The 27,512-nt window shown below is 37.2% G+C and overlaps 1 protein-coding gene across 7 annotated transcripts in view; it reads left to right on the forward strand.

The window, feature by feature from the left end:
* The window catches only part of utrn (utrophin), a 181,236-nt gene that overhangs the window by 1,695 nt on the left and 152,029 nt on the right, over positions 1-27,512 (forward strand). For 3 of the 7 annotated variants that reach the window (XM_028040702.1, XM_028040708.1, XM_028040705.1), the window contains exons 1-8: positions 9,850-9,987; positions 17,034-17,095; positions 17,872-17,964; positions 19,112-19,189; positions 20,538-20,630; positions 21,144-21,316; positions 21,921-22,036; positions 23,012-23,178. In XM_028040702.1, the coding sequence (XP_027896503.1) occupies positions 9,906-9,987; positions 17,034-17,095; positions 17,872-17,964; positions 19,112-19,189; positions 20,538-20,630; positions 21,144-21,316; positions 21,921-22,036; positions 23,012-23,178 (864 nt within the window). In that variant the 5' untranslated portion in view covers positions 9,850-9,905. Of the gene's footprint in view, positions 1-462; positions 628-9,849; positions 9,988-17,033; positions 17,096-17,871; positions 17,965-19,111; positions 19,190-20,537; positions 20,631-21,143; positions 21,317-21,920; positions 22,037-23,011; positions 23,179-27,512 lie in introns of those variants that run through there. The other 4 variants (XM_028040707.1, XM_028040703.1, XM_028040706.1 and 1 more) reach the window with 2 other exon arrangements.

Raw genomic sequence — 27,512 nt, forward strand, 5'->3', positions numbered from 1 at the left:
ACCATGGAATGGCTACCATTGAAGCATATTCATGTGTCAAAATTGCCCAGTCATGATTGAGACCTGGGGGGGAAAAAGGAGAAGTTAAGAATTTTAAAATCTGTAATTACAGACCTCTCCCTTTCAACCTGACAGATTCAAGCTTTTTTGCAAAAGGAATGTCTAAAAATTTTAGTCTTTAGATGTCCATAGCTGTGATTCTACAAAGTATCGACTTAAAGGGATGAAATACAAATGTGCATCACACATTTCAGAGTTTTATTTGAAAAAAATATACATGTATCCTTCCTTTTTCATATTTGTTTAATTTTTTCTGTTGGTCTTTTACATAGAATCCACTGAAATACACTCAAAATCACAGATGTAACATCATTGCAAAAGTTATTTTAAATAGAAGCAAAAGTTAAATATATCAGTCATATCTGAATACGTTTGTCTGAGACAATTTTTTTGTTCTCTCAGGGGCAGAAGAAGAGCTGTTCCACTGTTTCCAAAGTGGCCTTGAGGTGTACCACATAGTTTGATCTGTGCAAACGTTGGATTATTAATCTACAATGGCATTACAAGGAGACACTGCAGAAGGAGGAGTCAATGAAGAGTTTAATGAAATAATCAAGTGGCGATCAGGTATGTTTTCTAAAAAGTGACTTCTCTTCTAGTGCACCCAGCATGGTTAGCCAATGAGCACATGTCCAAGTGTAAATTCTGACGGAGCCTCCAGGCCTCTTTAGGTACACATCACCTCACAGAATAAGGTTACGCTCTGTTATATGTGCTTGAGGGTAGCGACCGAAAGGAAACCCTGACAGAGCCAGAAATCCTGTTGTGCATGGTTAGCCTCAGTTCCCATGGAGCCAGGGGAAAAGGGACGGAGGCAAAACGAGCAGCAAAACGTGTGAAGTGAACTGAAGACAGTTGACTATACGAAGTTCACTGAGAGAAAAAGAGAAAGCAGCAGAAAAAAATTGACCAATGGCAGCAGAGAACAGTGTAGAAAAGAATGCAGGGATGGTTTTAGAGAGCCACACCCAATGATCTTTCTCCGTCAATGTTTTCATTCCATAGGTTAATCTTTTGTAGACGCCTCCCTCAAAGAAACAAGTTGTTGTTCAGGTGGGAGGAGTGCTTAAGCTGAAAAGGTGAGGTAATTTAAGATAACTTGGAGGAATTCCCAGGTGATGAATTATGTGTCCTTCAAAGATGAAATATCTTGTGTTTCAGATAATAACAAAAGGGACAGTGAAAGATAAGTGACTGAGAAGCGCTTATCTTTCTGTGCAGCACTTGTCTAGCATTCACAAAAACGCATCAATTTAAAACATATATACAAGACACGGGTATTTGCGAGGGATTTGGAGGTATTTTGTTTCATCGAATATAGATAATGCTCACATACCACATAAAACATTGGATTTAAAACAAATAATTGTTCAAGGTAGATGCAGAAAGTTGAAATTCTTGATGCACTTGTTTTTCCCAAGTTGATTTGAGCCAGTTCACATAAAGTTTAGAGATTGAACTTTGCTATTGAGCTCCATTTATATTTTTTACTGTTGCCTTGTGGCAAAAGGACATGGGCCTGAATTGAGTTTGAGTTTGTATGTTCTCCATATTCATATGTGGGTTTTCTCTTGGTACTCTGGCTTCTTCCCACAGGACCAAAACATTCATGTTAGGTTGCTTGTCTGCTTCAAGTCTAAATTGGTGGTTCTTTGTCTGTGATGATGGACTAGTGATGGGTCCAGTGTACACTCAGCCTCTCACCCATTGATCCCCTGTCCAGTGATTCTGGAAGGCTTAAACTGGATGAAACATGGGATTAGTTCTTAAATCATAGTAGGCTGGGTGCCCATGTTGGGATTTTTGCAAGAGAGGAGTTGTCTGTCCACATTCCAGACATCATTTGTTAATCTGCATGGATTACTAAGGAAGTAATGGCAATTGTTGTCACTTTTAATTAGTTTAAAGTATTTGTATGTATTTTTTTAATTTTTGGTAGGTAGGCTAAGTTATGGGGCTCAATGTTTGCCAACATTTTAAAAGGTTAAGGTTTAAAAATTGCAGAAATGATTTGTTACACTCTTCCTCTGGTTGAAAGTATGTTTTATATGTCAGAGAATGAGTGTTTTATCTGTCTGTATGGAGCACATAATAGAGCAGTATGTCTCTGCCCCATAAATCCAGTTGTTTAGAAGTATGTCTGGAGGTTAAAAACAGGGATGGTCATGATAGAAACTAAAGGAGCACCTCCCATTGCTGATGCGAAGCGATGAGCAACATGTCTGTCACTGTAGTCCCTGTCCAGCAGATAGCCAGACTGGCTAACCAGCTAATATCAGCTTGTTCTCTACTGTTACTTTATAAGGAACATATTTAGAAAAAGCTGTAATATTGTAAGAGAATATCATACCAACGCATGCTTAGATGTAAGCAACCCCAGAGGAGACTTTGAAAAGTTTGAAGAACAACCCAAATGTAGAACAGACTTGCTAAAATCAATGGTTACAATCAGATTTGGCGGGGAAAACAAATTTTTCACAGGCGCCACGATTCTCACTCTTGTTTGTCAAAAAGATGATGTTCTAGTCAAACAGCTGAAAATAATTAAATATATTTATGACGCATCTTTTAGCTCCATATAATGATTAATACAAACACAAGTAAAGTTGCATTGACAAGTGGGATGTGTTTTGGACATGACCCACTGGGAAGAGGCCTGGGTTAAGACTTGATACTTTCCTAAGAGATTCTCTCCCATAACTGGCTTGGGAATTAGTCAGACTCTCCTGAATGAGCTAAAATAGTTGGCTGCCAAACAGGGAGGTCTGGGAACCTCTGCTGAGGCTGTTGTCCCTACAACCTGATTCTGGATGAGTGACAGAAGATGGATGGATAGTTAAGTGGATAGATTGATGTGTTGATGCCAGTAAATCATTACAGACAACTCAAACTGTCAGGGTTACGTAATAGTTATGACAGGCCGATTTTGTACTCTACTGAACGACCACCAGAGTGGAGAAAACACAAATCAGCAGGTGTAAGAAAACCTGCAGTTATGTGAAAATATACTGTCTTTTGTAGATTAGAGCTATTTAGCAAAATTTTTATCTATATAATGTACAACTAGCCCCTAGAAGTGCATGAATTGAATGTGCCATATCTTCATTAGTTCAATTTGATGTGATCTTTTCTCCCAGAATTATTTATTCTGGTTTAAAGCAAAATTACAGCTTATACTTGTTGCAGTGTCCTGGAATCAATCCCCCCTGCTAGTTGCACTTTGCTGTTTCTCTCAACCATCAAACACACTGGAGGAGAAGAAGAAAAAAGTCCATGTGCCAGCTTTCCTCACTCGCCCAGCCTTGTTGCGCTTTCAGATCCGTGCCAGGAATTCCACTGAGCTGGTACTCCCACAAGAGTTTGTAATTTACAGCTCTAGTCTTCAGACCACAAGGCTTTTTTTTTTGTTTTACCAAGTTTCAGGTCACCATAGCAACAAAAAAAGTACAGTTACACATTTAGTACAGACCATTGCCGTGGCACTCTAAAACAGTTTGGTATCTTCAGAGTTATACGTTTATATTGAAGAAACGTAACAATCTTGATCCTTGTGGTTTTAAAAAAAATTACATGCAGTTGGTATGGCTACAGGTATAGTGCCTCGCAAAAGCATTAATAACCATTGATGTTTTAAACATTTTCTCACTTTACAGCTCCAATCTTCAGTTTTATTTCTTATTGGAATAAAACTAGTACATACGTTTGAAGATGACAGCTGGAGCTAAATACATGGTAATGGTGTAGGAATATGTGCTGGAGGTTTCAAAAGTCTTGATGCTGGGACAGAAATGTGTTCTCGATGGAGAGCAAGCAGATGCTCTCCATTTAGAGTCACTTAATATATTAAGTCACAGTTATTATGATCTTTATCTGCAAAAAACCCCCACAAATCAATGCGGAATTTTTTTCTCACCTCAGTTTTGTGATACTTTTGCATGACAATTCTGTTTTATCATTCAGAGCTTACTTGACCCTGAGCATGATGAAAAATGACCATACATTCTCACACACATCATGATTTTAGATCTTACTTTTTTCACACCTCTTAGAGTCTGTAAAGGTTGGTTCTAAAAATGTATTCTGTATCTAAACGAAGATACAGTGGCTGCTGTAAAGTCATAAATGCAGATAAGGAGCTCCTTTGTTGGAGAAGATGTGTAGGCTGTGTGGAGCTGAAACCTGAGCTGTAAGAAGTGAGTGGGTGATGCCCGGTGGGCAGGTGGAGGGATATCTTCACAGCTGGGACAACAGCCATTAGTTCATGAGGACTCAGTGCTACCACTAGGATCTAACGAAAAGGCTTTCAAAAATAAGTTTCAGAGGTTATCACCAACTATTTAAAAAAGAGAGAACTTGTGCCTCAATGAGTTTTTTTCAATGGTTTATGTCTTTCAGCATGTCTGTTTGAGAAAACATACCTGCTACCGTTATCATTTGTTTAATGTAAATGTTATTCTCTTATTATTTCTGCTCCCCCCACATAAAGTAACGACCATATCGAGAAACAAACATTCGCTTTGTGATAGACTGAAACCTAGATTGTCTTGTGCAGTCTGTGGGGTCTTTGTCCTTCAGTGTTTGTCACGCTTGGTGTTCCTTGTGATAAATGTAGTTGGATCCTATCTAGTTCAACCTTACTTTCAGCCAGTCAGCAGCTGACCTACATGTAGCTTCATCTCTGAAATCTACAGGCCACTAGCTTCTTGGAAGGACTGCACTTCAAGCTGCAGATTTTCTTTCAATCTCTCCTCCGTGTTGCCAACTTGGTTGATTTAATTACATTTCATTTTAAAAGCAAAGCATCAAATGGTGTTGCAGATTGTTTTGGTACCTTCAGTTGAATTTTGTCAAAGATTGGTAACAGAATAAACTATACATCTATGATGACTTGCAGTTATTTGTTTAAGCTTGTCTGAACCCAGAAAAGCCAACTGGCTGTGATCCCCAAATCTTACTTGAATCTAAGTAATCACAAACTTTATGACTGTTGTTTATTTGTTTGGTTCCTGGACCCTAGACCACCCTTGTTTCACTTTATGTGCAGAAATATCTTGGTTAACCTTGTAGACAGCGGTTTGCCACAAGTCAGAGCGCTAAGGATGCTTACACGCACTATTTCACAAAGTTCTGCTTGGATTATCTTGTAACCCCTTGAAGGTCGGTTATTCTGTTTATTCTGTTCTTGTACTTTCTAACTTCTCATTCCACAGTGCAGAAAAATGTAAAACGGCAGCTAGCATCCTTGTCTTATGTTGTAGCTTTTCTCAATTTTCTCATCATGCACTCTAATAGGTTGTTTTCAATTTATGTTATGAGGATCATATTGCATGTCCCACAAGGTCTTTTGACTGAAGGATATGAAACTGGGAGGCTTGATAACTTAAAATAAACACATCCAGAGTTATGAAAAGTATTTTCTCCCTTAAAGGTTTCTTCTGATATCATTTTTTTACTGCACTTAAATGTTTCAGAAAATCTGCATAAATATAAAAACAGTCTTCAAATTGTTTTATTTATTAAGGGAAGCTATTCAAACTTACCCTGTGTGACAATGTCATTACCCCACTTCCTTATCATGAAGTGAATTAATTTAGTTTGGCATACCGAGGACTTATCAATGTTTTGGGAAAATCCAAATCCATATTCATAAGCTTGGAAACAACGGTGACCCACAAAAATCACTACAAGAACACATTGATGATTTATCCAGGAGGCCAGAAAGGAACTCACGACATCTAAACCTCTGCAGGTTTAACCTTCCTCAGTTAACTTCAATGTTCATCATTAAACCGACCAAAATACACATTGGTAATCCGTAAAGACATTTGATGATATATTTCTATAGAACGGTGAGAAAAAAGTCAAAGTTTTTGGATGATGTGTGTGTTCTGTTACATTTTTTGTGGGGAAAAAAATGTTTTTGAGAACACAATATCATATTGACATTCAAATATGGTGATGGTACTGGTCCCAGGCTTCCCAGTTGACTCTGACAAAATCTTAAACAGGCTGCTTGGTCTTACAATCCACTTAGATGAGTTTAAAATTAATCTTTAAAGAAGAATGGATAGAGATGCAAAATACTCTTTGCCAGATATCTGAAACCTTTAAAAACCGTCTGCCTGGCAAAAGTCTAGCGTCCTGGTATTAGATTTAAAAGACAGTCTTGTTGATTTGGATAATTTAACCCCTAATGAAAGAAATCATAATTTAAAAAGTAATTTTTGTATATAGTCAGTGTTTCGTGTGACAAAAACTTGTTTGATCTGAAACATCTCTGTACCAGAAAATCAAACTTGGGAGACACACGAGGAAAGTTTTTTTTGTTATTGTTCTGTAGTTAAAATTACCATCCTTTTCTTCTCTAGCTCTCATTAAATTGTTTGCACCTGTTTGACATGTGCTGTTTTATTGTCATCTTCCCCGGCTGAGCACCAGACAGGAGTATTTGGTTCTATATTATCTTTGGGTGTGGACTATTCTGTTGTGTCAGAACTATTATTGTCTCTCTGAGAGCAAGAATGTGAGCGTTAACCAAACTGAGGGTGTGATATGTCACCCTACGAGCTCTGTTGCTTGTCACTGTTCCCTAATGCTAGACCTGGTCTGTTGCCACAGGGCGTGCCACAGCTGATGTATCTTCATCAGCTGTGTGAGTTGGTGTGAAAGAAGGTTAAAATTCTTGCTGAGAAGTAATAATCATTTGATGTAGTTAAGCTATTAGGATTAAAGATTAATGTTGTCATTGTTATGCCATGGGGGAAAAAAAAATTCTTAAAGGGCACTGTCATCCAATGAAAAGTCAAACTAAATAATCTAAGCAATCTGGGTTTTTTTCTTACTCTCTGGCTTACCTTCACTTTCTTTTACGGTTCAATGAGAGTTTTCCACTTTGGGAAATAAGTAACCACACAGCTGGATGTTTCTATATATACATATATACATATAAGTACAGAGGCCTCTGTGTTTGCTTTGGTCTCCAGGGTTGTTGCTGGATTTGGCCGCCTGGGAAGGGGGAGTGACTCGAGCTAGTGCTGCAAAAATCATGGCTGGAAATTTGGGAATGGAGGCTGAGGCCAAAACATCTCCCCAGGGTGTGGTAGTGTGTGGGACTCTCTGGTCCATGTGCTAGCTCCGTTCTGACTGTACTCCACCCTGCACACATGACATTTAGAGTCTTGAGAAGAAGGGCGGAAACGGCACAGATGATCCGTCTTAAATTGGCTTCAGGCACATACTGACAAGCGTTCCCTCCTTTTTATGTGACGTTTGGACACGTATTTTGTGCAATTTGTCTAAATCATTTGTGTCCCCCCTATAAAAAAAATGCCTCATTCAAACGACTGAATTATCTTCTCAAGATAGGAGTTTCTAAAGGGAGCAAGTTATGATTACTACTTGATCTAGGACAAATAAGTTTATTTTTCATAAGTATTTTCATGGATTGAATAAGTAAATCTAATCCTAGTCATAGTTAAATTCTAAAACTTACATTTTTTCAAAGGTTTTTTTTTAACATTGTTTCTGGTTGAATTGACTATTTGGAAAGATGACTAATCAAGCTCATATAATTCACTGGCATCTTGTTAGAAGTCCTTTAAACAATAGTAGGAACATCACAATGGGGCATTAAAGCTGTTTTTAAAACCTTGATACGTTGATATGAGTAACTAGCCAATCCCTACTTCATAGTGTTATCCTCAAGAGAAAACCCACCCATCCAATAACTCAATGGGAGATTAAATTGCATATTGCTTAACAAAAAGAGTTGGAATACTTTGCAAAGTTGCTTTAGGCACTAAAAGGTTAGTGCAAATTAAATGTATTAACTGTTATTTATACAAAGTGTAGCTGTTTGCATAAACCTTTGCAAAACAAGGAAATAAAAATGCACTAAATGTCAGCATGTGAACAGCGGGTTAAGAAGTGTTCAGAAACTGTTGCCAATATTAATGATACCCATTGCTTTTAAGAGTTTCTACTTTGAACCTTTTATGTATATAAGGTTGTTTTAAAGTTTCCTCTGTGATTCTAGACAAATGAGGGTTTGGGTGGAGGAGCTTTCCTCTTTTATCACTTATCAGTTTTGGGCGTAGAGCCAAATGAGTAGCTAACTATGGTTTCTTGGGCTTGTTTTGAAAAAAGTCTTATGATTTTCTGCCATTCATTTAGGTCACAGTCAAATTCTTTTCAGTCAAGAGTTAAGGTTATTTTGGTAAATTTCATTCACGATTGTATTTACTTAAATTTGTAAGCATGGTTCTGGTGAATTAGTTCTGTATCTTTATGGGCCAACATTAAAATTAAGTATAAAATCAGCTCTTTTTTAAGTCAAAATTAATTACTTAAACTTGTACTATTTTTTAAAGTAATGAGACTTTAATTTAAGAAGTAATTTCTGACACATGATGTATGTTGTTGTTTATGTTTTTATGGTTTTTATCAGTTAAAAAAGTAATACAAACAGAAGTAAGTACAATAAAAGATCTGCTGCAGAGTATTTAAAACTAGCATGTAATTTAAAAAAATAAAAAGAAGAAATGAATAATGCGTTGTTTTTGTCAGGGGCATAAAGTACCGTCAACCTGGAGGCATCAGAAAAAAGAACGAGAAAATAAAACTTTATTTCTTTTTGATTAATGATGCATTCAACCTTAATGCCGACTTTGCCACAGTAAGGACACAACCCTCTGTTTGGCATTATGCAGTTACGAGTGTTGTTGACTCTGATGGTAAGCTTGTTCAGCCAGCAACTAAGAGAAAACAAGAAAATACTTTGAATAAAAGAGCAATAGAAGACTGTTAAGATTCTGACATTGACACCAAAGGAGTTTGGCCTCTGTAATAGATAAATCATCTTTTTTTACTCCGACTATTTTCTTTATGGATTTATTCTTGAACATTTTTGATTAATAGTGGTGTAGGGGTTTTGCAGAGAACAATGCAGCATTTAAAGGTTCCTTTGAGTTCCTGATTCCTTCACTGACTTGTCAATTCTAACCTCACCCAAGCCATCTCAGCTTTCTGAGGAGTTACCAGACCAGATGCTTTGAATCTCAGGCATGGGAAGAACTTTTAATTCAGTCAGACTCTTGAGAGGATTTGTGCTCCCTCCCTCTGCGCTCTCTATTAAATAAAACAAACAAGAAAACAAACATTCTCTCTCCATCTCTGTCCTGTTTCACTCAACCCCCCCTCTCCATTTTCACCCTCTTTGCGTGGGAGTAGAACTGTTTGTCCTGTTGCTCCTCATTGACTGAAAACATCAATGGGCAAATGGTTCCCTGCTCTGCTACAGCAGCTCACCAGCCGACTGAGTGTCAGAAGTGAGGTCATGGCTGTGACGCTATTTGATGTGGTACTTTTGTAATTGCTGTTTTTTTTTGCCATGTTGCAAGTTTCACTTTCATGTAAATGTTATTTGGAAAGGTTGTTGCTGCCATGTTAGCCACTCTAATTGTATTTATCTGCTTTTGTTTGCTGCAACAAGGGACTGTGAGAGCTTGTTTAGTTTTTATTTCATTTTTATGGATTAAATAGACAGGTTTCTAGCTTTTTCTTGTGTTTTCCCCCCTGTTTCTTATTAAATACTTCTGTCATTTAAGTAAGTATTTGGAGAATAAATGTGTAAATACAGGCCGGTCCGCCCAGCACCAGTTTAACCCACCCAGTGTACTTGATGCACTTCTCTCTCACCTCTACTTCCTCTTTGTTTTTTGTTTTTTTATTTTCCTCTCTGACTCTGTTACTACCACCACCTTGTCTTCCTCTTCCGGATTAGTTGTTGTCATTTCTTTCTCGTGCTCTTTATGCTCTCCATTCTTTTAATGTAATCACTTTTCATTATGAATCTAAGTCGGTGGATGTCATGGAGAAAGCGTAACTTTTTCAGAAAGAAGGGGAAGAACGAATATAGCCTCGACCTAGGTAAGGTGATTTTCACTCTGTTGGTAGATTGCGCCTCTTTTTCATAACGTCAGCGGTGAAAATCTTCTCGGGCTTCTTTGGTCATCCTTTCCTGACTCTTAAGTGTTTCTGTGTACTTTCTGTTTATAGGTAGTCAAACACAATGCAACAAATATTTTTTGATAAGTTTAGGGTTATGTAGTGAGAGCATTTGCTTTACATGAAACATATAAATACTAGGCTGCCATTCTGATTTGGATTTAAATTAACAGTCCTTGCATAGAAAGAAATGTAATTAAGCATTAAATAAATAAATTTGTTACAGTTTTTTATTAAAAAGCTTTGATGGTTTCAGAATTATCTAATTTTGTAAAGCTCTGACTTGCTGATTACAATTTTTTTAGCCTTCTTGCCATGATTGGTCACTATTTAGGGAGCAGAGGAAATGTCATACCATGCATGTGTTACTGGAGTTGCTGTAGAACTGGATTTTACTGTCTTAAAACTATGTAAATCAAAGCAAAAATTCTGATGCTGACATGTTAAAATGTCTGTAGCATCTCATATTAGCATCATCTAAGGGTTGTGTTTGCATTTCAAAGAGAAAATGTATCTTAACTTTTTCTCAGACAGCTTTGCTGTATTCATTTTAGCCTTCCAGTTATCTGCTCAGATTTTTCTCCATTCTGACTTTCACACCCAGAATTAAACTGGCTCACCATGTTGTATAAATAGTTCTGAGTAACTTTTTGCATCTCTGTGCTTCCTCTGAATGTAATCTCACGTTAGCATGTTCATGGGTAGTCGGTAAACGATGAGATGTTTTAGTTTCCAATCATCACTGATTAAGCTGAAAAATACCATTCTAGTAACTCTCAAAATGTCTTTGTAAGTCTAATTTTTGAAGTTCCCCTGTTGGTCATCTCTTTGAAATTCATGTTAATTTTCAGTCCAGATGCAAAACACCGCTTCAGATTGATGAGAGTATCAATATTTGTTTTTATTACACTGAGCTTTCTTATTTTACCCACTCTGAGTGTCATATTGTGGTTTTACACAAACATTAATGTAATTTACAGGCCTATCTGTTATGGTAAAGTTGGACATGTTTTGTTTCAGCCAATCAGGTGAGTTGGTTTTTATCAAACAAATCAAAAAGTTAATACCACCACTATCGTTATATCTTGAGTTTGGGATCGCTTACCCATCTCTGCCGGATAGACCCTCCTTTGTCTTTTGTCTTTAGCTCGTGACAGCAGCAAACACTGTGATTCTGCCAGAGCGCTTTATCTGTTAACATCCTTTCTCAATCTGTAGTATACGACTCCCCACACTTGGCTTGCTCTGTCCTGTCCTGCTCAGCCCTGATTCCCTTTTCCCTTTCATGGACAGTGTCCCTCTTTCCCTCCCTTCTTGTTCTCTCTTTGCTGCTGCTGCATTCTTCTGATCTTTACTTCTCTCAATGGTCAAGGAGTGACCGATGCAAAGGAGAGTGGCCAAAAAGGTGACAGGACTATCTGGGTGTAATTTACATAAATATTCTTGGACTATTTGGGTTTGTGCTTTTTTTGGTTTTCACCGCTTCCTCTTGTTCAGCACAGCCGTTACTTATGGGCAAAGATGGCAGAGCATGAGCTCAGACTCAGAGGTAGGAACTTTTGACAGTTTCTGTGACAACCAGTTTTCTACATGCGTAATAGATGTAAACTGCAGATATTGATGACAAAATTCACAACTGTGGTGCTTGTGAGTGATAAAAGCGCTTGCAAGCTTTTGAGTAGCAGAATGAAGTGGTTAATTGCAGTTGTTTCAAACATTTAAAAATGTTTGCATTTGCAGGATATTTAAAAAAACAACTTTCTGGATATTTTTAGATTAAAACTGCTTTAAAAAGAAAAATCTTTAATACGCCATTTAAGTTAATACTTCAATGACAGTTTGTTTCATTTGCTTCTTTAAAGACATAAAACATAATTAACACCTGAGGTTTTTAATTGCTCTGAATTAATATGTTGAAATTAAACTTGTACACACCAACGGTTTTTTATCCTCTCCTTCATCTACTCCATCAGTACTTTCTAGTTAGTTAGTCTCTAGGGACACAACTTTTCATTGTGTTCTAGGCAGCGCTGAATTTGAGGCTTTCTATTTTCACTCACAGCTAATAACAGCATTTCATGCACCTACATGGACCACAGGGACACGTGTTAATCTCTCCGGACGTTCAGTGTGTTTTCCCTACAAATTCCTGGATCACCGTGAGGGAAGAGTGTCAACAAGGCTGCGCTGACTGGGGCATGCTTAGACAAGTGACCACTGAGGGGAGGAGGAAGGCATGCATGGGAAATTATAGGAATTCTGTGCATTCCTATAAACCTACTAGAATAAGAATAATCCATATCTCAGACAACACTCTTCAAATATGTTGGAGCTGTTAAAAAATTTACTAATTGTACTTATGCACTTAGTGCTTATATGTGCAGAGCTTATTTGTTAGAATATGTTAAAGTCTGACATTCAGAGTATCTGCTTTAGATTGTCTTTTACTTTTTGTACATTTGTACAGTACATTGAGAACAAACTTGAACTCTGAATCCCCTTCATAATATAATCCATTCTTAATCCATAATGGGTTTTGCCTCTTATTGCCGTGTTAAATGTGCAAAGTCCTGATCACCAAAACTTGATGTGTTTGCATAAGTCAGTTATCTGAAACATGCTGATGGGACGCAGCGGTTGAATATTTGATTTGCGGCTCTTGCCTCACTGTGCTTGTGCAATCTGTTTATTTCTCCTCACTGGACAGATATTATATCCCTACCATATGACCAAGTGACCTATAAAGGTTGTGTTTTTTTTCCCAGGGAAAGTTGGACAGCTCTGTGAAAGTTTTGGTGGTAGCCCAGAACTCAACAGCAAAAAAGACTGAATTTAAAGGGACAATGTGCAAATCTTTAAATGGATCATCTGAATAGAAAGGGACACAGCTTGACTGATTTCCTCTGTAAAAATGAACATGCATGAAAAGGAAGGACTTATCTGCAAAAGAGTTTGCATTTTGTTCCAGCCACTACTTCTGTTTGCATGTAGCACACATTAATGTAAACCATCAGGAGATTTAAATGTAATGATTTAGTTTATTGCATGTATAGCACCTTAAGGTAAATCATAAGAACACAAAAGTCAATCTTCATGAATTGCAATGTTGATTTAAGGATTTTTAATTTATTTACTTTTATTCAACTGAATAAAATTTTATGCGTCTTTAAACTGCCATGAATATCATGTGTGCTCTGTTGGAAAAAGCATAGTAAATATGCAGACCTTTCGGAGTGAATGTTTTGGCAATAGATTATAAGTGCTCTTCTGTCTTTTAAGAAGGCTTGAATCATCTATAATGATAAAACTTAAATGTACATTACCTCAGTCTTATGCTGTTGCGACTATGCCAGTGCTCTCCATTGCAGTTTTTGTGTTTTAGATAATAAGACCCATTAAATATAGCCTTGAGGTATGTCTTCTGTCCTTAACTTGCTTGGGATTTTCCTAAGAATATGTTCTGTAATTTTGTTATTTAAGCTTCTACAGTTGAAACTTTTATAGCTGATTCAGCTTCACATGTTCCCTCCAATTATGTGCAGAGATGCACCTTGTCCTTGCTTATTAGTGTGCTAATATTGTTCTATGAGTATTGCAACTGACTCCAAACTCCAGTTTGTGAAGGGGTTAAATTACATGACTATTTTCTTTCTTGTTCATCCAAACACACACACACAACCTTGCCACTACTTTGATCTGCAGTTGGACATTCCTGTGCCCTGGTGAGAAGGTGAAGTAGACAGATTGAGGGGGCGCTGTTCATGAATCATGTTTATTGTCTTGCCAAGATAGGAAGGTACAGAGCCAAGGAGATCTGAGTCTGCAGGGACCCACTCTGCAGGAACCTCAGAGGCTTGATTGTGGTGCTGATAAAGCTTTAAGGACGGGAGGCCCTATATGGAGCTTCCAGAAAAGGAGAATTGATATTGTCTTGGCAACATACCTGAAGAAAACCTGTCACACTTTTACTTTGTATGTGTAGTTTTTTCCCCCTCACTATTTTAAGAAGAGACAAATTAATGAAGTTGTTGTGAACCATTTCTAGGTTTTGTAAAGTTACAAGAACATTCAAATAGAATAGAGCATTCAAAATAAGTTTTCACTGTAAAACAGTTGTACTGTTACTTAAAAGCAAAGATAAATTATGGTTATGGAGTTCACATTTTCAATTGTGTTTTACATCTTGGATAAACAACTGGCAAAATTAGTCTGGTTAGCATTGTTTTGTGGTGAATAAAGATCCTGCCAGCATTTCCATGTTTCATATAATTGGAAATGATCCTTTTGAAAGATTAACACACTTGTTGTACTTGGTGTACTCCATTGGGCCACCTTGTTTTCAGCTTAGTGCATTTCTCTCTCTGAGCGTGAATGAACTGCTAACATGTCTTAAAAAGCTTCTTTCTTAAGACCGTTTTGCATTTATGTGCTTTTTCTGGCTACATTTTTAGACATGTAGAAATGGCTAACTTTGAGTCTTCCTCCCTCAGTTCGTACTTTCTAACAGAAAATGTTTTGTTGGTGTCTTTTGGTAGTATCTAGCTATGGAACATTCACAGAGTGGAAAAAAGTTTTTTTTATTTTTGTTGTTGTAGCTGACTTCTGGTCACCAGTCAGGATAACTTGGAGAGTGTATTGCATGGATAAAACCTCATGGTAAATCATAGATTCGTAAGCTGAATACATTTTTCTTGTGAATGTTAATTGTCTTTAAATTCCCATGGGCATCATGTTTGCTCTGTTGGAAAAAGTATTGTAAATATCCAGACTGGTTTGAGTGAATGTTTTGGCTATAAATTATAAGTAAGCATTTTTCAAAATTATCTTATCTGATAAGATTTGTTCTTCAGCTTATCAAGCTGAAAAGTGTCCTATTCTGTTCACCATCCAATTTTTAGTGCATTTTAAGCGTATGCTGACAAGTTCTCCCTTTATTCTTGTTTTCTATCCTTTTTTTCTGCCATAGTTTTGCTTGCATCAGTCACAGCAACCCAAACAATATCACCAAAGCTATAATCTAGCTGTAACATCGATACTTTTTGTTTTGCAAATGCATAATTTTTGGGTTTTATTGTTTATCTTTCGGAACTACTTTAAAAGACGGATTGCAAAACTAGACAACCCGCAGACATTTAGTACTTCCTGTTTTTCTTTTCTCCCCCCCCCCCACCTATCTGATTGTTCTGCTTATTGTTCCTGACATCTCCTGAGATATGGATGTCGATTTGTGGTGATACAACTCTCTCAGTATCATGGAGGTAAAGCTGTCTCCATTGGAAAAGTCGGAAGCCATCTGGAACCTGACAGAATAAATCTCTTTCCGTTTTCTCACTTTGTCACCCATCCTTCTCTGGCCTCTCCATCCGTTGCATTCTTGTTTTTATATCCGTTTCACCCAGCCAGCGACTGCAAACACACTTTAAACACTTCAAATAAAGGAGGTGGTCACTGTGAGGCCGGATGAGTTTGACCTTTAAACCTTTTTTCCAGTTCATCCTGATCTACAAACTGCTAGGGAAAGTGTTTTCCTAAATTTACATCCTGGTGAATTTTTCTAGAAAGCCTCAGAAAACATAACCTGCCATCATGTGGGGATGCCGTGTTAAAGAATTGTTCACCAGTATCGCACTGATTGCTTCTCCTACAGCTGATACTTTGTAAAACTTATGTGGCCAACAGTTGTGTAACATTACCCAAGGTTGGAGCTAGGCATGTGCAAAACACGTTTTATTAAAGGGTTAAAGCAATTCAATAAGAATGAAGCCTGCAGCAAAATAAATTTTTTCTAAAGTCACTAATTTTACCTAAATGTCACGTTAACTCATGAAATCTGAAAACAAACAAGCAATAAAACAAACAAACCATCTTGAATATTTGCAAACATCCAGCTAAAAGTTAGATTCCTTTCTATTGTTTGCAGCAGCTTGTGGCATCTGCCAGAAGCAGATTACTCCTCACTCAGAGTTGAGACTGTCACGATAAGCAGTTATTTGATTAATTGCATGACAAATTAAAATGAGCTTGACAATTTCCATTGATATTTTTTTGAAAGGCATTTTTTTTTTACAGACATCATAATCTATTTTATTTATGGTTTCAGTTGTGTGTGGTTTTTATTTTCGTTTTATGTATTATTTCTGGTTTTTGTGTTTTATTTTGGATGTTTAGAATATCTTCCAGTTCCAGAGGGGGGGTGTTCTTTACAAAGTTAAAGTTTATTGGACTTTGAGAGGGTAAACTTGAATTATTATGCCATTATTAAGATTATTATTTTTGTGTATTGTATAAATCTCTACCTGGGGTGTTTGAGTAATGACAAGGGCACATTAATTGACAGTGCTGATTTTATTTTTCATACTCTTTAGGTGCACTATTGAAATGCATGAGAAAGAAAATAAACTTGGTATCTTTGTCACTTAATTGACTTTTCTGTGGTGTATCCAAGCTGCTCTGATCTATTACACACGCCAGCCATCGCTCGGTCTCATCAAAGCAGCTGACCCTGAGCCCGAAACACAATGAGGCCTTATTGGAGAGCCACGTCTCAGAATAAAGGAGGAGCAGTGAAGGAGGGAGTCGAGTGGGAAGAGAATGTAAAATATGTGTACAGTCTGACTATTGGAACAGTATAAATGGGTACGGGTGTGTGCACACAACCAAGTAGGTTTGATGTGTCAGGCTTACGTCTGAGGTTGTGCACGCTTTGACATTTTAGGGCACATAGTCAAAATGTTCTTTTTCTAGCTTAATTTGTTTCCTGTAATTTTCTGACGTTTGTGGCACATTGATCTGGATGCTTCTAAGCCATAATTGCCTCCAGTTGCAATCATCACTCACCAGTGTGTCAGTGGAAGAGGGTGGGGTTGACCTGAAGTGAAGTTGGCCCTAAAAATAAATGTGTAGAGTTAAAAAATAACTGCCTCTCACAAGACTGAGGAAACTAACTATCCAAAAAACTTTCCCTACAGATGAGCATGACTCTGTACAGAAGAAAACATTCACCAAATGGATAAATGCGCAGTTCTCCAAGGTACGTGAAGCACTGGGTACAATAAAGATTTTGTTGCTCCTCTTAAAACACAATAGATAACGAACCTGCTTTCTCCAAACACAGAAAAATTCTATCAGCCTCAGTGCTGTGACTATCCTCTGGCTATTTTAGTTTTTAAATCCGAACATTTGTCCTCTGTAATCTCTGCAGTGCAGCTCTGCCATTCACAGACGAGTAGACTAAATAGTTAAATGTTCACAACAACTTTGTTACAGGTGATGAGGAATAAACACAATTTTTGCCTGGTGGATTTCTCAGCTCACTAGTGTGCCTACCAACCATTTTCTTTTTTTTTATATATATTTGCTGTCCAGCTTAGATTTTAGCACAGTTATAAGTACAGTAGAATGGATCCACTCTGACTTGCTAGAGTTTCATCACTGACACTTGAAGCTCTGGGTCAAATTGCTCTATTTGTTCCAGGTAACAAGCCATTTACTGAATGGTAGTGTTTCAGTTGGTTTTGCTTGATACTTTGGTATTTTTGCTTAATTATGCAAATAAATAAGCATAGAAATTATTACATCTCATGTAAGATCTTATCAGTATTTGCTGTAGGTTTAAACACTTGTCTATTATGAAACAGGATAGATGCGAGTCTTGACAAACTAGGAGTAATTTCCTGCTGGAAAATGTTTTTTCTGTCCTGAGATCACATATAGATCATAGTTTTTGCTAGCCTCCTTTTTGCTTTCATTTTATTTCATATTCAGCCCAAAACTAATTAACTTGTTCCTTTTTCTTTGTTTTCTCAGACAGGAAAGACCCCCATCAAAGATTTGTTTTCAGACCTGAGAGATGGAAAAAAGCTACTGGACCTGTTGGAGGGTCTCACAGAAACTGTCCTGGTAGGTTTGTCCACTGTTTCTTAAATATGTTAAGAAACCGTAAAATATTTCCTAACATCCACTGTTTTCTATTAAAAGAATCTTTGTTGTTTAGGTCAGTAGTTTTCATCCCATCCATTGTATAGGTATTAGCCTGCCTCCACACACTTGATTTAAATGAGTAATTTCCAGTCTTCTGCAGTACTCGATGAGGAAGTAATGCATTCCATTGATCCAGGTGGGCAGGGAAACATATGAAAAACAGTGGGTCCTTTATATACTGTTATGCTTTATGCAGTGTTTTTGTGGTTACATTGCTAATTTAAGAATTACATCAATTTGATTCACAACGTTCACAATTTCAGTCTACGGCAAATTTTTCTAGAAATAGTGTCTTCTTGCCCCGAGAAAGCACTCTTTGGGCATTAATGTTACTCAACTTATACATTTATTTCTTGGTTATTTTTTTATTTATTGTATGTCACATTGTGTTATTCAGCAGCTAATTAAAATTGATATAAAATAGATATTAGTGATTTAAGGAACAGATAATGCATTCATTATCCTTGTGAAACTAAAAAATATGATTATTTTTATTCTATCCCTCCTCCGTCCATCTTTGATTTCTTCAGCAGAGTATCATGTTTCTTGCACCTGCAGTCATGTTTAGTGCCAGCTGTCTCTTTGCCATATGTGATGGCACATCGATATCCACTCTGTCTCTCTGATACTGGAATCCTAATGCTATAATTGGGTGCTAATGAGTGGTAGAGGAATGTGAAGACTTAAAAGGGATTTGCAGTTGGCTGCTGTTCATCCAGCCATTCTTTCCATAAGTTGGCCCATGGACAATGCTGATAGGATAATGGGTGTGATGAATGTGCGGTGTAACACGCTACGCTGAGTGATGACATAGTTTTCCTCCATGTAGCATTTCACTTCCTGTTATTTATTCTGTTCCTGAAAGGACTTGTTTATTTAAGGTGGATGAATGTTAGTGAATGTTTCCCCCTCCTGAAACCAGCATGAAAAATTTAATGTACTACAAAAATAAACAAGAGTAGGAAATGTTTGTTGTCTGTATTCGTTTGATTCCTGTTCCTTCATTATGGGTGGTGAATGGTGAATAAGCTTTTGGCTCATTTCAGCTGCATTTCCTCTTTCTCAGACCAAAGAGCGCGGTTCCACCAGGGTGCACTCCCTCAACAATGTCAACAAAGTGCTGCAGGTTCTGCATCAAAATAATGTGAGTTCTTGGTTTTTCTGTTCTTGACACCATTTATCATCAAAAACTGAAACCTTTAGATATGTTTTTTTTTAATCATGTGAAAAAAATGTCAAAAATTTGGCAAAGTTTCTTAGAAGGAAATTATATGTAGAAAGAGGAAATTGTGATGAATTTTATCTTTTAGAAAATATTAGATCTTTAATTAATCCAGATATATTTTTACATGTGTTTTTAAAATTTTCATCCAATAACTCCTTCTCTTGACAATGATTTAAATTGTTTTAAACTTTGCTGGGTGACGTTTTTCTTTGTTAGCCAGTAAAGCCTCTGCACCCCATCAATCATTCCTTTAATGTCTCTCCTTGTTTTTATATATAGTTCTCTGCATAATATCTTGACCTAAACAGTGGGAGCCAAGTGGAAGGGCAATCTCATAGGAAGCAGTTGAGTCTGGAGGTTTAGCCCCCTTCTGGGTTTTCTCCTGCAGCTGCCAAAGAAACTGTTAGCTGGTCACAAGTTTCCCTGAGGAAATGTTGTTGTGCAATAATATCCAAAATCTAAAGTGGATTTATGTTGTTTTTATGTTTTAAATCATTAACTGTGCCAGACTTTATTTTCTATCCTGATGAAACCTATAAAAGGTCTTAAAATATATCTGCCTTCTGGCACAGTTGTTCATACCTCTAACAATCATTTCAAAAAATGCAATTAAAGCATTTCTTAAATTTACACCTCAAAGATGATTAGGATTTTTGTATTTATTTGTTTTTTTTTTAACTAGATACTATTATTAAATTTTAAACCTTAACACAGGACATCAACAACAAAACAAAAACAAGAGAAAACACATCTGATGTAGATTATTGAACTTTTGGGGGTTAATATATGGAAAAAATGCTGTATTCTTCCAGTGGAGGAACTAGGTGCCAATAAATGTGTTCAGTACTGTGAATACGAAATTCTTTCTGTGTGGACAAAATCCAGTTTAGTCTAATTAAGTCAGGATTTGGGTCAAATGTCTGCTCTACATGTAAAGAAATCACTTCATAATTCAACCAGACACATTTGAACTTCTGTCCCACTTGATGACTCTAAACTCAGACATATTTACATGTAAACTTAATACTCTTTGCCTCACCCCATAGGATGAGGCCCACTTTGGAAGTTGTGCTGGTGTAATATAATGAAATGAAATTAAAATACACTGGTTAGATATACTTGACTATAACTGACCATACAGTTCTAGAAAACATTATTTATGTAGATGCATTTGCATTGCCAACTCAAAAAACATGATACATAATTTGATGTTACTTTCAGTGTTACTGTGCAAAAGACACTCATTATCTCTTCTTTCTTTTTGCAGGTTGATTTGGTAAACATCGGGGGGACCGATATTGTCGATGGAAACCACAAACTGACATTAGGCCTCATCTGGAGCATTATTCTTCACTGGCAGGTGAGAACTTTCCACACTCATACTGCAAGCATACACAGTCTCATTAGTGTTTGCTTTAATAACTCGCCGTCCACCAATGTTCCAGAGGGACCAGAAAAAACGATGATGGAAATTTTGTATCAAAGTGCACACATGCGTTCATCCAAGTAAACATGCTAATCATTCAGTGCTTTGTCAGTTCGACTTGCTGAAAATATAAACAGCTGCTTTTTCTCTGAGGTGGTTTCTCTTGCTTTTTTTATTGTTCTTCTGTTTGTTTTAATACCACAGAAGACAGTTTTGCTATTGAGCAACTTATTCTTGTGAATTTATTTTTACAATATTGATGATAGTCACATTACTTAGGATATATCGTTTTGACCTATAACAGAAGAAGTTTAGTGTGATTTAATCTCTTTTCAAATGGTGTATGTAATGCATACATAGGGTATCAATTGTATGTGAAAATGTTTAGAGTTCTTTTGTTTTTGTTGAGTTCATAATATTTGAGTTGACCTTTGTTTCCATTTGCAGGTGAAAGACATCATGAAGGATGTCATGTCCAACCTGCAGCAGACCAACAGTGAGAAGATTTTGCTAAGTTGGGTACGACAATGCACGCGCTCATACTCTGAAGTCAACGTGCTGAATTTCACCACAAGCTGGTGTGACGGACTGGCCCTGAACGCAATCCTCCACCATTTCAGGTGCGGACTCTAAACACTCCTGTTATATAGACAATATTTTCAAAGGATATATATAAGCTTTATTAAAATGCCAGAAATGTAAAGCTTTGGTGTAAGGTACTGCAAAAGCTGCAGAAGGTCATGGTGACAGGTCAGCATCTATAGGGTGTGTGTGTGTGTGTGTGTGTGTATGTATGCTGCTCGACTTGTTTTGTTTAGGCTTGCTGTGTCACTGTTTGCTTACTCTCTGTGGGCTGTTGCATGTGAAAGAAAAAAAGGGTTAAAGGGGGTCAGGGATGTTTTCCCCCTTATGTAATCCCTTGTCCTTAGTAATGGTGACACACACTGGCCTGGGCGCTGTGAGAACGACCAGTGTTGGTTTAGACCTGGGCCTAGACTTTAGTTGGATCACTGAACACACATTCCTCACCCGCATCAGCCACTCATCTCCCCCCCTCCCCCTGCCACTGCCTGCACTGCCCAGAAATCAGCCTTTTTTGTACACAACATAAACTGTTGATAAAATGTGAAATTATTAATGACTGTTCCCATTTTCATTGTCACTGTTTATGCTTTTTTCCCCCCTTTTCTCTGACTGTATTACTGGTTTTCTGCCTATCTTCAGACCAGAAGCGTTTAGCTGGGATCAGGTGGTCAAAATGAGCCCTGTGGAGAGACTCGACCACGCTTTCACCTTCGCCAAAAACCAGCTAGCTATAGAGAAGCTCCTGGATCCCGAAGGTACCGTTTTTATTTGTTGTGCCACATGTTTCCTGGCAAAAGTATTCACATCGGTTAATGTTTTTCAGATTATGTTCCATTCCAACCACATATGTCTTTTATTAGGATTTTATGATATACACCAAAACAAATTAGTGTATAATTATATAGTGGAGGCAAAACAATTAATGGAAATATTTATTGCAAATTTGTGAAATGAGTCTGTGGGATTTTTGTAATTTCTTCATGTAAAGCTGTCATGTTGACGTCTGGAAAGTCACAAGATTGGCACAAAAAAAATCTGTTAATTAAATAAAGCATTAAGAAATCCAGAGTTTGCCATAAGTCATGCAGGGAGGCCAGCCAACATGTGGAAAAAGATAGTCTAGATGCAGAATACTACATATGGAGAAAAGCTCATTTTGATGGGAAGACTGATGAATATAAAGGCAGTCTCAATCATTGAAGGAAATGCATTAAAGGCTGAAAAACAGTTTTCACAGTTTGTGTTTACATTCCAACAAAATGTTAAATCTTGTGGCTATACAAAATGTATGGATACTTTTTCAACTCTTTGTAAAAGACCCAGACTGAACTATTTTGTAGTCCCTGATCCATATTCTGTTATGATGAACACTGCTTTAAACTCCTGCCAGCTTCTAAAAAAAACTCAGTTTAATGCCTTGAAGTTGTTACAATCTGAATTGCCTGATTTCAGGTATAAATGACTTTATATCATGACTCTCTACACACATATCAATGCCTTTTTAAGTGGTTTAACATGTTTCAACCTGCTTTTGTCCCTTTGCATGTAATCTCCTCCTGTTACCTTTAACTACTATTCCTGTCTGCCCACGCTTTTTTTCTTCCTCATGCAATTTTCACCTCTTTATCTCCTCTTTCCAAACTCCTGTTTCCAATATTCACTTGGCATCTTGATTTTTCTGCCTCCCCATCTGTTTCTTTTTCTCTGGCCTGCTCATTTCTCTGCCTCAGATGTGGCGGTGCAGTTACCAGATAAAAAATCCATCATCATGTATGTTACGTCGCTGTTTGCCGTGCTTCCCAAAGATGTGAGCATGGAGGCTATCAGAGAAGTGGAGACACTGCCTCGCAAATACAAAGTGGAGGCTGAAGACTCAAATCCAGGACTCAGCAAGCAGGTACAATATAAATGTTTTATTATACAGGAGGGTAAGAGCTTTTCTTACCCTGTGGTTAATTCTGGGCTCTAATGCATCAAACTCCTGTTAGGAAACCAGCTGTATTTTGTCTCCCTATGTTGTCAGCATCAGTCACACCTCAGAGACTAATTCCAGACAAAGACATGACTTTAATATTCAGTCTATGCATTTATTTGCAAGAAAATGATTTTTGAATAGAATTGTGGCTGCTACAAGCATCAAGGTTCACTGAGGTTGTAAGAAGTTGTCTGGTTTTTTGTTATAATGTTTCCTGTAGTTTACAGTGAAATCCTTTTATTGTGATGTTGTATTTTGCTATATGAGCGATAGAGTCACAGCCAGCTGGCTGAAAGTTGGCACTTATATTTTTCTTCTTTATTTAATAAAAGCAAGTTTTGTATGTCTCAGACTATTTCTGGTTGAGAAAAACATAAATATTAATAGCAAGGAAAGTAAAGGATTGCCACCACCACGTTTGTTAAGGTAACACTTATTAAAACTACAGTTGACAAGCTGTGAGCTGACTGCAAGCTTTACTAGATCAGATAACCCAATCCATTCCTTAACTTGTTATAAAGATCTGCATTGCAGGTCAAACAAGCACATTTTTTGTTTGCTTGTTATTAGTAACATAAAAAAATGTAGTGAAAGTTACGCCAACATATTGCAAACGTCAGTTATAAGCTTATTAATCAGTCTGCATGGAGTTTCTCATTCAAAGAAAAGAGGTGATAGGGTCTGTTACACTCCGAAAAGATGATACACTGACGGTCACACTTGGTCGACTTTGAGGAAAATAAGGTAGAGAGCAAAAATAGAATCAGAGTGCCTCGACGGAGCCCTTCTGAACTTCTCACAAAGAGACCACGAGTACATCTGTTTTCCACAAAAACTCAAGGTGTTCTTTTTTGGATGAAACTTGTGATGGACGGAAAAAGACCCACAGCTGAAACACAACTTTGCAAATAGAAGCAGATTTGGTCCAAGCCACTCTTGCAAAAAAACCCCCCAAGAACAGAGCTTTATCACATGGCAATGTTGTTGTTTTTACAATAAACCTTACATGTTTGTGTAAAATACTGTCATGCTATTACAATAACAAGATGTAATAAGTTATTACAATATACATATTTATCATATTAAATTTGAATAATTTAACATTTTTTCTTGCATAAATGATGTAGTTTAGTTTCCAAGGAGCTTCAACAGCCCCTCATGTTGATCAGGTCAGACTCAGTTTCCTCCTGTTCAGCCCCATGTGTTTTAATTTCTCTCTTGTGTACATATTATTGTCACAACACAGTCTAAGCTGCTAAATAAGAGCAAAATCTATTCATGGTTCAATCCAAGAATTAAATAGAGGGTACAATCTTATAAATCTTTACCCCTTTTCACCTCAAGCTGGTTGTTTTAAGTGTCAAACCTGTTTTGGTTGTTGCATTACACTTGTTGCAGAATCATTTTCACATTTCACTGTCTGAATGATTCTCACAAAGCAAACCAAAACTCTAGTGTATGGTGGAACCAAACTAACATTTTTTTACTTCAGCTCCAATGTTTAGTTTACATGTAGTTTGAGGGCTATTAGGATTATTGTATTTTGTGTGCTTCTGGATAGAATGAGTCACCCCCACCTTTAAGAACAAAAAGCAGCTGCCTCCGTTCTCTCCAGCCATGCTTTTGAAAAGCACAGCAGGCATGGGCAAATTGGGAGCAGAACCATGACTCACTTCTCTGACGTTACACAGCAGACCATGATGTACACTGGAAACATAGAGCTGTAAATGGGATGGAAGGAAATAGGGGGATGAATTGGCGAGAGTAGAAATTGACTTGCTGCTGAGCTTTAGTTTGTCACTGAATGTACTCTCCTGCTGATTCTTAAACTTGTAATCTGTGCACAACAGATTACAAGATTCCTAAAAATCTCCCAAAATATCTCTGGACAACAGGGACTGCATTGGTTAACTTTTTTGCCCTTTTGAGCCAGCTGTTTTGACTTTATCCACGGCACAGCTTCTGGTCAGAAAATCCCCAAACCACCTCTTAGGTTTTTATTACCTGTGGGCAAATACTTAACACACCCTGGAATGGACTCTGGAAAAGTCTTCTTGAATAATACTCTGATTTGTTCAAAATGAGATTTACTTTCCTGGGACATTTTTCCACCCATATGAAGTGATGCAACTGGCAGCGCAACTGACTGGAGGAACAAGAAAGACCCATTTGTTTTATTTGCAGACATGTTTAGAGGCCCCAGCAATGATTTTTGGAAAGGGATTTGTTGTTATTTATTCCTTAAGCACTTTATATTTTGATATGGTTGAATGAAAACATGACAAGGATGTGTAGTATTGCATTATATGACCCATAATCATAACTGTAGAATTTATGAGGGCAGCGACAGAGTTAAGGAAATCGTCTGGTGATAATAAAGCGCTCTTTTACAACCGTGCACATCTTTAAATAAAGCAATGGTTAAGATTCCTTCTTCAGTCCCTTCCTTTGTTGTATTTCTGTTTCTTAAAGCAGCATCAGCACAGTATGCTGTTGTTTTTTATTCCAAAATGTCCAAAAGGCCACTGAATATTTCCAGATCCTGACCTTTTTCTGAGCTTACTGCTCAGCTTCGCCCACTGTGTAACTCCAGCCCCCAAAACAAAGGTCCATTTAACTTTTCGCTGTATTAGTCTCTACACACCCATAAGGATTTCTGTAATGTTTGACTTGGCATGCTGACTGCTGCTGCTGCTGCTGCTGCTGAGGGTTTATCCTGTTCAGCTACAGACAGATTAGCAGAGTTCCTTTGACCTTCCCTTCAGGAAAAATAAATTGTAAACCAGTAATGCTTTCTCTGAATGGCTAGGAAAAGACATAACTACTCTTAAATTTATAATTAGATAATTTTTTATTTTGCCCGTTAGAAGTGCAATTTGAACTAAAGCTTTTCTTAATTTTGTGTGTATGCGTCACACAACACATTTTTAAACCCTTCTTTCGGATTTTCTCCTTGTTTCGCGCCAGACGGCCTTTTCATCCATGTCTTTGACTTGACTGTATATTCACCCTCATCTTAGTTCCTGCTAGATACTTTATTGTTTTGAAGCACACATTCAGTCCAGAAATGTAGACCAACCCTTTGCAGTGTACTAGGGAGACCTCACAGCATCCTATAAGCATGCAGTTTTTTGACCCAACAGAGAGGTCACTTTGTGCTCTCCAAGGCTACACCACCTTTTCCTACATGTCTATTTCTATTTTAAATCTCTTCAGCTGATGTGCACAGATGCAACTAAAGTTAGAAATAATGAATGGAGGGTGTGCACTGTGTTTTATAGACATTATATTTGAGATGTATTGGTTTATTTTGGTTCTTTCCAAAAGTATTTGTACCCCAGGAATCTTTTCACATTTCATTGTGTTACAGCTACAAACCTAAATGTATTTTATCCAGATTTTATGTGATGAATCAACACAAAGAAGTCAAATGTGGCATGGAAGAAAAAATGTCTGGTGATCATTTTTAGAATTAAAGCATGTCGCATTCATTACTGCAACAGTGTTTTCACAGGTCTGCCTAAAAAGTCAGACAGCTGCAGCTGATTCAGAATGCTGCTGCTGGCGTTCTCATTAAAAACAGGAAGATGGATCACATCACCCCAGTTCTAAAGTCCTTAAACTGGCTCTCGGGAGCTCAGAGACACGTTGTAAAATACTATTGTTAGTTTAGAATGGTTTAGAACCAAAATACATGTTGTTGTTATGTCAATCTACCAGACTACTCAAGTCTTTTGGTTCTGGTCTGCTGTTCATCCTCAGAACCAGAACCAAACATGGAGAAGCAGCATTCAGGTTTATGCATCACTAATCTGGAACAAACATGCAAAAAACTCAAAACAACTAAAACACTAAATTACTTTAAATCAAGTACGGTGATTAAATGGTATTTGCCTTGATTTAGCCTTAAATCAAGACTAAAAACTCACCAGTTTAAAGTTTCCTTTGATTTGTAATAACTGGAGCATTGATATTTGATGATGATTATTCTTGATGATTTGATTTGACACAATATTAAGTTTGTTGCTTGTTTCATAAGTGGTTATTATTTTATGTTTTTATTATGTAAAGCACGTTGAACTGCATTTTAGCCTAAATGTGCTGTACAGATAAACTTGACTTGGTGTTTACAGCTTAACACATTTAGAGGCCGAAACTTTTGTAGATTCTTCACAAAATAGCACATATGTTTCCTGTGGTTGCACTGTCACAATGTGAATAAGTTTTAGGGTTGTGAAAACTTTTATGAGGTTATA

This window comes from Xiphophorus couchianus, chromosome 15 (genome assembly GCF_001444195.1).
Source record: "Xiphophorus couchianus chromosome 15, X_couchianus-1.0, whole genome shotgun sequence".
In the NCBI taxonomy this organism is placed as follows: Eukaryota; Metazoa; Chordata; class Actinopteri; order Cyprinodontiformes; family Poeciliidae; genus Xiphophorus; species Xiphophorus couchianus.